The sequence below is a fragment of the Silene latifolia genome, unplaced genomic scaffold (genome assembly GCF_048544455.1).
Source record: "Silene latifolia isolate original U9 population unplaced genomic scaffold, ASM4854445v1 chrun_scaffold_16, whole genome shotgun sequence".
In the NCBI taxonomy this organism is placed as follows: Eukaryota; Viridiplantae; Streptophyta; class Magnoliopsida; order Caryophyllales; family Caryophyllaceae; genus Silene; species Silene latifolia.
This window is the reverse complement of record NW_027413123.1, coordinates 9064856-9076144: the sequence shown is the minus strand read 5'-3', so window position 1 is coordinate 9076144 and position 11289 is coordinate 9064856. Positions and strand designations below refer to the sequence as shown.

Sequence of the window (11289 nt, the reverse complement as noted above, 5' to 3'; positions counted from 1 at the left end):
TCTTCTTCCTCTCCCTCTCTCTAGGTTTAGAAATGGTTTTATGAATGATAAAATGAAATTAGAAATGACTCAACTGTTAAAAGAGGGAGAGGGAGAGCGGCTCTTAGATTAGGTTTAGGGTAAGTGATGGTTACATGTTCCGGGTAAGGCAAATGGTTTAAACGGGTATGGTAATTGGGTAAATGTAGATGGGTAGATGGGTGATACGATTCTTGACCCAAAAGACAAAATGTGATGTAGCCCGACTCAACATATACGATATAAACCCGACTTAATAACATTCACGATTTTACGATGCAACCAATATGAAATGTATAATAACTAATATATAATAATATCCGTTTAATCGATTATATAAGATACGGGGTATTACAGTCTACCCTCCTTAAAAGAAACTTCGTCCCGAAGTTCGCTCCCGTACTCAAACATCAAAAGGGGTATTGTCTATCGTACATACGGACATCACGCATTTCTAACACAGTTAACACACACTTTTGACACATCAATTAAATATAACAGACACGAAATGTTACATTCTACCCTCCTAAAAATAAACTTCGTCCCGAAGTTTAACTCATCTTCACATAACCCAACTAATCAGAAGTAAGAACAAAACATAGAGAACTCGTTTGCATAGGTACCGCACAACGGAACATCAACTTGATCAAAACCACAATCTACAAACAGTGCAACATAAACATTAAGATTTTACAATCCTACCCAACTAAAAACATGGTTACGTCCTCGTAACCTCTTTTCAACTTTCATATTCCTATGCAACAAAATCACTGTCAACAATATCTAACGGAAAAGAACACATGATAAGAGATTGCGCAGTAACATTAAAGTCGAAAACAAGGTTTTATTATGGAATTAACTGATTGTCAACAAGTACACTTATTACTTAGCTCATGCTTAACTTAAAAACACAACATCAATGCCCCTTCCATCCTTTTGTTGATGAGAGCTTTCACTTCCTTTTCAAATGCATCAGGATTGCAGCTCAATGCTACTAAATCTGAGATCTTTTTTAATGGTATGAATGAAGATTTGCAGTTGGATTTGCTATCTGTCACGGGGTTTCAGAAGGGGAAAATGCCCTTTAGATACTTAGGAGTGCCAATCCAACCTGGCAAAATATCAAAGAAGGACTGTAATAGCCTTGTTGAGAAAATGGTGGCTAGAATCAGAAGTCTTGGAGCCAAGAAGTTATCATATGCAGGCAGGGTGGTCCTCATAAACTCAGTCCTTAACACTTTATACAATTACTGGGCTGCTATGTTTGTTATACCTAAGGCTGCAATTAAAAGAGTTGAGACTATTTGCAGGAACTTTCTTTGGGATAGTAGTACTGAGTACCATAGAGTACCCCTAGTGGGATGGGATAAAGTTACTAGACCCAAAACTGAAGGTGGTTTAGGCATCAAAAAAGCTGAGGTTTGGAATATAGCTTCTGTGGGCAAACTGGTGAACTGGATCTATACTAAGCCTGATAGATTGTGGATTAAATGGGTAGATAGCATTTATCTCAAGGGTGCTAACTGGCATGATTACACCCCTCCAGCAGACTCTACTTGGACATGGAAAAGTATATGCAAGGTGAAGAATAAGATCAGAGATGGTTTCATTGATAACTGTTGGGTTCCTCACCATAAAGGGTATACTATTAGCAATGGCTATGACTGGCTGATGGGTCCACATCCTCAGCAAATCTGGGCTCCTATGGTGTGGAGCAACTGGAATTTACCTAAGCACTCCTTTATCTCTTGGGTGATAATGCAGGAAGGCCTAAACACTAAAGCTAAACTGCATGCTTATGGCTACTGTCAGGATGCTTTATGCATTCTGTGTGAAGATCAAGCTGAGACAATTACACATCTCTTTGAGGAGTGCACTTACAGCTGCAAAGTTAAACAATGCATTGAAGCCTGGACTGGTAGGACTTTCCCTACTGTCAGTGAGGTTCAGTCTGCAAATGGTAACAGGATGCTTATAAAAGTTCTGGCTCTGATACTAACAGCATTCAGATATGCTATTTTGTATCAACGAAATTCTGCAAGGCATAATTTATGTATGTTGAGACCTGAGCTGGTTGCAAAGCAATTGAAGGAGATGCTGCAGCAGAGAATTCGAAGTAAAGCAAAAGGAAAGGATGGCCTTACTGAACTGAATATACAGGCAAGGCTAGGGTTCATTTGATTGGTTCTGATGTTTTGTAGGTCCTTTATCAGTAGGTGCTGTTTGTTTTGACTGTATATGGACTTGGTTTTTTGATACATATATAATATACTCACATTTCACCAAAAAAAATAAAAACACAACATCAAACTAAAAGAACAACAAGAAGGAGCCAAAGGTTTACACGGTTTCATAACAGACCGGTCATGGTGTTACTAGCTCTAACCTAACAGTCCTTAGGTCGCGCTTACTCTGATTCTGGTGACTTTATGTCATTCCCTTCCTAGTTCACCTCTTCCCCAAAGTCTGGTTTGGGTGGTTCAGTCGTACTTTCGGCATCAGGTACATTAGCATAAAATTTGTATCTCAGGTCGCCTGATATAAAGTCAAAGGTATGCTCGGGCGAGTAAAATTCTAAGCTACTCACCCACGAGTCAGGTCAAGGATTAGACAATTTAACTACAATACGAACCAAAAATCAATATATGAGAATCCGAATGAAATAAGGCTCAACTCAAGGCCAAAGTCCACACGGTATATCGTAGTATAACTTAAGCTCCATATTATGAGAATCAATAGCACAACACAATCTTAATTAATACGTAGTACCTCCATTATCTCCTAGCAACCAAACGAAAAGCCATTATCGCAACCATTACCAAATCTAATTGTTTCCTTTACGAACTTATAGATTTCCAATCCTTGTGCTCAACCAATCATATATGTCATTCAAATCTACCCAAACCCATCTCACCAAAATCCCCCTCTTGACAATAAGATATATAATACGTACTTATATAATTGCAAACCGAAATAGTGACAATCATCAAAAATTCACAATTACCATGTATAAATTGATATCATAAAACGATGACAAATAATGACACATACACATACAACCCCGAACAATAATAAAAGTATTAGGGACGGTAATATCGTGTTACCTCGATAAAGAAAATAAAACTCAACCACGTCCTCGCATATGACGAAAATAGCTCACTAACTAATGGTCTTCATAATCAAAGTTGGTGTTGGGATAGAGTAGGCACGAGGGCAATGGACATGTATGTAATTAAGCAAATTTGATGATCAATTATAGACCATGAACGAGCGAGAGTAAAAATAACAAAACAATTTAAGAAACTTCTCACATTTGTAAACATATCACAGGAAATAGATCTACCACTACTATCCATCACAATCACAGGATCTTATTGACATGTCCATACAGCCATTTACTCACTCACTGATTTAGGTCACGAATTATACCGATGAATTTAAACAATCAACAACATACTCATAATTCATATTTTAAATTATCAAAATTGTTTGCACGATATAAATTCTGAAAAAATATTTCCCAATAAAAGTAACAACATATGATCCATGACAACAACAACATTACTTCCATATCACACATGTGTTTAACATTTTAGCAACCATATCATTCAATTGTGTCCAAAGAACTTAGTATAACTCATTTTCAAAGAAAACAAAAGATCTCGCATAAACAACTTAAACATGTACGTATACCATCATATAACTTGTAAAACATTATCTATGACAAAAGATTAGCAAGGTGAACAAGTTCTCTGGTTTGCACGGTTTGAACAACTAGGCAACTCGCGGCTCAATTAAACGTAACTATAACGACTATCATTTAAACATACGCATAACATGTGAATCATCAAAGGGTTATCTCATTATAATTGGCCAACATAGCTGACATAAAAAAAAAATTTCCGTCAAAATAATCACCTTAGCAGTTCATAACAATACAACTATGAACATATCCCATAAGGAACAACAACACTATTTTATTATCATATCATAAGTTTAGGTTCAACTGAAATAAATTAATGCAATGAAAGTAATAAGTATAACTATAGGCACACAGACTGACATAGAAGACATTAGAACTCAGATGACATCCTACATGTGTGAACATTTAGACATACTCTTTACTACCATCCATGTGTAAACATTTAAACATAATTATTATAAATATTCAAGCGAGTATATTAGAACAATCAAGTTGACATTTAACGCCACCGACTTTACCAAGATATGACAATATAGTTTTATATTTATATATATCCGACCACTATACAAATATGATGAACAAACCAGAGATATTACAACATGCCAAACATATATAAAATATGCAACAACTGGACTCGTATAAAATATTTCACCCTCGATTAAGGATCAGATTAAGCTATTCAATTTCACACATACTATCATGCCAACAATGTTATAAACTAAACTTTAATTAATTTTCACTTGTTAAGATACATAACCAATGAATATGTGTGCTACTATCATCATATAAGGACACTATAATTTCACATTAATAAGGCTCATGAAATAATCGAACAACTGTATGAAAACTCAACATAGAATTCACATTTTAAAAGTTATGATTCACGTTGTAACTTCCAAAAATCACGAATAAATAACCGTTCAACAAAAACTTGAGTTATATTACTTTTTATAACATACAGAGAGTTAATAATTCGTGAGAAAAAGAATGAGGTCCAAAGCTCAAGAATTCAATTTTTAAAGGATTTTGCAACTCAGTTGGTCCAAACAAGTGTGTGACAGCAATTGGTCCGAAACTTGGGTCAGTTTGCAAAACTTACCATTTAATATAGAGACATCAAGAATTTTCGTGGCTTATCAATTTGAAAACATATGCGAATCTTCTGATCGATGGAGTTGGAATTATGCAAAAATTATTAATACAATTTAAATGAGGATTTTTACAAAATCGTTGGTCAAAACATCAGTGCACAGGAACTTCCTGACCACAGCCCACTAAAATATTTATTACTCCTAATCCGTATATCCTATAAGCATGAAACTAACACCAAATGAACACTAACGCACGAGGTTATCTCTCATAAAATTTTCATCCATAGGCAATAAACAGAAAAGAAATGGCAGTAAGGTCAATTAAAGAGTAAAATCAAACAAAACGAGTTTCAGCACTAGGTCATTCTTTACTATGTTACAAGCTCTTATGAACATACTATGTATACTAACCCATCCCAACTTAAATCTCACACTTTGTACTTACGTAAACATCTATCCCATAGAATCCCTTCGCATCTCGACCTACTCCTTACATCTAAATCACGATTGCTATGACTAGAAACAAGCAATTCAATAGTGTGTCTCATTATTATCACAATACTATACTAGCGGGTCCCTGGATCACATAACCGCATATCACTAGACATAATAGTACTATCGACACATCATTCAACATCCATCCGGATAAATATCATCAATTCGCAATTATTTTCACGCTCACGATTACCACAATCCAACACTTCATTGATTATCAATCCGAACACGAAAATTTATTTCTCATCTCCACAACATCATATGATCACGTCATCATTCATACAAAATACTTACCGTAACGTTGTCTGCGAGAATGGTTAGAATATATGGGTCTCAAGGTATACATCAACTCGATTATATCCAAGGTTTTCCTTCTAACTACCCCATTCACTCAATTTTCTCTCGGGTTACCTGTTCAAAACGAGAGGGCAAAAGAGCACGTATTAAGGGCGCCTTCTTAACCGCACTGTGAGCTCCTAACAGTTCCTACCCAGGCGTTCATTTTATTTAGACACATCCTATGTTCATTGGGTTCATTGGTTTAGGCCTGAGGATCGTTCGCTCTGATACCACTTTGTAACACCCCCATTTATTTAAAGGCCTGGACTAGGACTCCTTAGATAAAGAAGGGTGTTACCATCTCGAAATCCGAGGCGTGCATAACAAAGGAAAGATAAACGGTATTTTAAATTAAAAGTTTATAAATGTTTACATCCGAAATGAAACAAGTCTCAAATCGAAAATAAAGTCGTCGATAACTAACGAACTAAAAGTGGGCTAGCTCTAAGTCAGGCAATCCAAGCTCCCTTCCCATCCAGCTCCTATCTGTCTCTGAGGTACCTGTCAAGCCTGCTCCCCAATATTTGGATCGTCACAGGTGTTCACGAATACACAGGGTCAACCACGAGGTTGAGTAGGGAATACAATGAAACAACAAAATATGATATGCATGCTCCTCCGTCACCTCCATCTCCATCTCAACTCATATCTCATAACCCGGAACACCCACCATACCGATCCCCCTAGACTATATATCGACCGTAGCCGATCTGCGCTCGCTTGTTGAGGACACCAGGGCAAGTCTGCGAGAACCCGCCGGGCCTTATCACAACATCATCTTCACCACACCACATCACCACAACATCCTCCATCTCCAATGCATATGAATGCTCAAAAGAAATTAATGCAACACAATATATATATATATCTTTGAACCGATCAATCATAAAATCATGCCGGTTACCAAATGTTGTGATAACATACTCAATACGATCAATTCAGTCAATCACCTTCCAAAGATATGAATCATAACGTAAATCAACAATCACGAAGCAAGTCAACGTTCACAGTTTGGTCATACGAAACACAAACAAGTCAACACAATTCAACATCAACGATAATAAGTCAAGTGTATTTCTCTACCTTTTCGCAATCCAAGCACACACAAGCAATCACTTATGATCCTTCACTTATCCATCACCTACATAAAATAATTATGTATAATTACCATCTACTCAGTCAATTAATCATGCACATAACCTAGACTCATCATAACTTAATAGGAATATCAATTTAAAGAACAAACACGACTTTTCCGATTTTCCGCTCATGGCGCGAACTTCGGTATAAAATGAATAACTAAATCCATAAAATTCGAATCGTTGCAATGCTAATTGACTTGGAACCCCATGAGTCTTAGCTACAATTTATATCTAACGTGTTTTTCTCAAATTCCAAACTTATCAAGGGTTTTCAGACTGATTTCCAAAAACTGACAGAAACCGTCGCATAAAAAGTATTGATTCATAAAACGAGTTTAAAACATCATTTTGCAGTAATTCCAAATCCTATTATCATCTAGACTATACAAAGATGATGTATGAAGAAGCCTCATAACTGAATCGACTTAAAAAGTAGGGTTTCAAATCATTTTCCACAACCAAATCAGATTCGCGGACTTTTCAGCGACATGTTCATAAATAAACCACCTAGGACAAACCATGACGAATTTGACTATGAGATTTTATATGCATAAACTAGACATCAAATAAACAGGACTCTCTTTTCAAACTTTTTGAAGACGAACACTTTAAAACAGTATAAACAATGGAATGAAATCGACTTACAAACAGGGAGATCGAATTAGGTTGGAATCGATGAGAAATCTTCAATCAAATGAAAGGCTCGACAATTCTTCTTCCTCTCCCTCTCTCTAGGTTTAGAAATGGTTTTATGAATGATAAAATGAAATTAGAAATGACTCAACTGTTAAAAGAGGGAGAGGGAGAGCGGCTCTTAGATTAGGTTTAGGGTAAGTGATGGTTACATGTTCCGGGTAAGGCAAATGGTTTAAACGGGTATGGTAATTGGGTAAATGTAGATGGGTAGGTGGGTGATACGATTCTTGACCCAAAAGACAAAATGTGATGTAGCCCGACTCAACATATACGATATAAACCCGACTTAATAACATTCACGATATTACGATGCAACCAATATGAAATGTATAATAACTAATATATAATAATATCCGTTTAATCGATTATATAAGATACGGGGTATTACAGAGTCTGTGTCGTGTCTCAAGTTGTATAAAGGAGTATCTATGGTTAGGGAATGTTTAGGGTTATTTTATATCCCGCGTCAGTTTCTAAAAGATCATTTCAAACGTCATCATTTCTACGTTAACCCTAATCTCTCCCTCATCACTTCCTAATCATTCCATAGCATTTTTGTGTGTGTAATCTTCGGAGTTCTTACGTATAATTCCTCATTCTACTGTTGGTAAGTTCTATTTCTATGTTATTCGTATTCGTTGGGGTTACTGTGTACATTTACGGAATTGGGAATATGGGGGTTGTGCAATGTGTAATTATGTTATGTGATTATTGTATAGGAGAAGACATCGTAGAGGAGCCTTTCTGATTGTTCGAGTTTCATTCTACTGTTGATTGCTAAGGTAGGGTTTTCCCTACTCAGTTTACTGTTCATTGTTTAAGACATGATTGTTTTGTGTTACTTGTTGTCTGCTAATCATCGGAGTATGGTTGTTGTTGTGGCGGTGTTGATGTGGAGATGTGGTGATAGTGTGTTTGTGATTGTGGTGGAGTCACTTGCGGGAGTGGCTTCACACCCTAGTTCGCCCTCCGTGGAACCCGCCACGGGAGGGGATGTGCACATTAAGGGACATGGATTGTTTGTCACTCGTTGAGGAGCTGGACTAGGTGGGATCGGCTGCGGTCACCCACTGGCGGCGAGGATTACCTGTTGCGATGGGTAATCTGGCAGGGCTACACACTTCGGTGTGTAGTCGGTTACCGTGTGAGAACGAAAGATTGGGATTGGAAGATGATCAGTTGATTACTTCGTTTGTTTGTCTTATATTGTTTGAGTAATACTGACCCCGTTGTTCTTTGTGGATTCTGCGGTGATCCATTCGGGGATGGTGAGCAGGCTTGACAGGTATTGCTAGTGATGAGCTTGGGACAGTCATGGGAGTGTGTCATCACCAGTCATAACATCACCGTACAAGTCTTAGCTTTGATTTCTTTAGTTGTCAGACATTAAAGTTGTATTTGTTGAATTAGTTTTGGATTTGGTTGATGTATACTTTTATACGTTATAGAACTTTAATAAATGTGATCAGTTCAGACGCTTTTGATATATACTAACCTCGGGCAACCGAGATGGTGACATACTTTCATGGCAGGGTGGTCCTGGTAAAGCACCTTGATATGAGGGGGTGTTACAATATCAACTTCCAGAAAAAAAAAGGAAAGGGAAAAACATTCCCTTTCCCCACAAAAATACAAAAAAGAAGCCTTTCTCCCTTCCTACAAAAATCCCATTTCCCAAGTGCAAATGTTAAGGATAATTCGAGCCGAATTGCCTTTACAAAATGGATGGATGAATTAAGCATTCATTCTTTTGACACGAGCAATCCTCTTATTTAATTAATAATGGGAGGGATTACAATTTTAACAACAAATAAAGCTCGACGAGTCTACAACTTGTCAAAGCTAAGGTGTCCACTAAAACACCTCACATAATAAAACTAGCACAAAACACACAAAACATAGCTAGTACAACATAATAAAAACTCACGACACTAATACAACATAATAATAAAGTGGGTAGTGGAGGTCTTCATTCTTCCATTCTACCCTTGTCTTTTCCCTCGGGGTACATCTTCCCCTTGTTCTTCTTGTTGGCCCGACTAGCTTGAACGTCCTCTTCGGAACGGATCCTCAACGAATCTACAACGGCGACGGTCTCCGGTCTCTTGCAAGACCCCATGTTCGGCCCAGAGCGATCCCATGCACGGCCCGCTACATTCTTGGGACCCGAGCTTCTCCTCTTTGGTGGCCTCATCACATCCGGGCTAGCTCTATCAACATAATCCTCAAAAAAGGCACGGTCGGCCTTGCCAACCTCTGTATACTTGAAGTCAACAAACTCGTCCTTACGGGATTTAGACCTCTCCTCCAAGGATGAAGCTCTTGACCACTTGACATAAGCGGGAGTCACCCATGTCGTGGCAACGGGGTTTGGTACCTTCCAAAGCGGCCGAGTGGCCCACCATCTTTCGAAGACCTCCACAAACTCGGAGTTCCGTAAAACATTCTCTTGGACAAGGGTATCTTGAGCGGGCACCTTTTGTTGACGCCCCATTTGCCTCATGAGCCTTTCGGGATAAATGAAGGAAACCACCTTCAAACCCACCACCATCAAAGAACGAGGACTAGCACCCGAAGCGGGCAACCCCGTGAAGGACCTCAAGTGCCACCATGGCACCACCAACGGATATGAGGACCATCCTCCTCCGCCAATCTTGCGGCCCAATAGGCCTCGGTGGAAGCAAAACTATCCGAGTACAACTTCTTCCTCATGGTAAGATGACGGAAAGAATAAGAAGAAGAATCAACCGGAGTCTCTACATACCTTAGCCTCTCCAATAGCCACACTTGGAGGATCCTTGGAGATCCAAACGAGGGAGCTTCCCCACAAGAGCCCTTCTTGTCCAAAGCTTGGATGATCTCGCCGAGCACCAACCATGATGGATCTCTACCATGCTCCATTTGCTCAACAACATGCACGAGGGTCATGCTACCATAGCATCTTGGCCCCTCCCTCTTCAAATCATCAACAAAGAGGCATACATGGACAAGGCAAAAGGCAAGAGCCCTTCTCCTAGCCACCTCCGAAACATTGGCATCCAATCGGTTTGAAAAGATGTTGATAAGAGCCAACATATCCACACCATGAGGAGCGAGGAGGAAATTGACTTGTCTTGTTGACAAGCCCAACATTGAATGAAATTTCTCCTTATAACACAACCGAGTCGGAGGAAGCACCGGAACACAACTCGGCCACCCACCAATGGCTCCTACTTCCTCGGCAAGAGGACAAATTTCGCCTTTCGGGAAAACGAAAACGTGATGTTTCGAATCCCAAAACCGAGAACATGCTTCAAGAAATGAGGATTGCACCTTAACTTAACGAAGCACCAACAATTGACCAACTCCCATGCAAATGAGTTGATACTTTTCGGTAGGCGACAAATCCCAGCACCATTGTTGTAACACACTCTCAAAGGCATCCATGAATATTTTTGTGGAAGAAGAAGGAAGGTTTTGTAGAGATGTTTTTTATGTTTCGGATGATGAAACAATGAAGCACAAACATCCCTATTTATACAAAATGATCAGCGCGTTTTTCAGAAAAAGGGAGAGCTGGCTTCTATCGCCAAGCTGCTCGCGCCTCTTTAGGCCCATTCTCAAGATTCCCACCTTGAATTGTCCCTTTCAAGTTGTGTTTTCTCCTGACACCTCAAACCTCCCGCCAGAATGCTCGCGCCTCTTCGGGACGGTCCAGGACATTTTGTGTTTTCTCACACTCACATTTCCTTGTTTTCGCGTTTTACGAAATCCGACACGGTTTCCATGACGCAGCTTTAAACATACGGATTTTTCTTTCTTTTTT

The 11289-nt window shown here is 38.8% G+C and overlaps 1 protein-coding gene across 1 annotated transcript; it reads left to right on the top strand.

The window, feature by feature from the left end:
* The first annotated feature begins 960 nt into the window (after positions 1–960).
* LOC141637242 (uncharacterized) lies at positions 961–2199 on the top strand. The gene has a single exon (XM_074446806.1). The coding sequence runs from the start codon at positions 961–963 to the stop codon at positions 2197–2199; it is 1239 nt and encodes a 412-aa protein (XP_074302907.1).
* Positions 2200–11289: the final 9090 nt, after the last annotated feature.

What these genes read in the sequence shown, in the direction of transcription:
- LOC141637242 (XM_074446806.1), top strand. Translation starts at nt 961, where the DNA reads ATGAGAGCTTTCACTTCCTTTTCAAATGCATCAGGATTGCAGCTCAAT.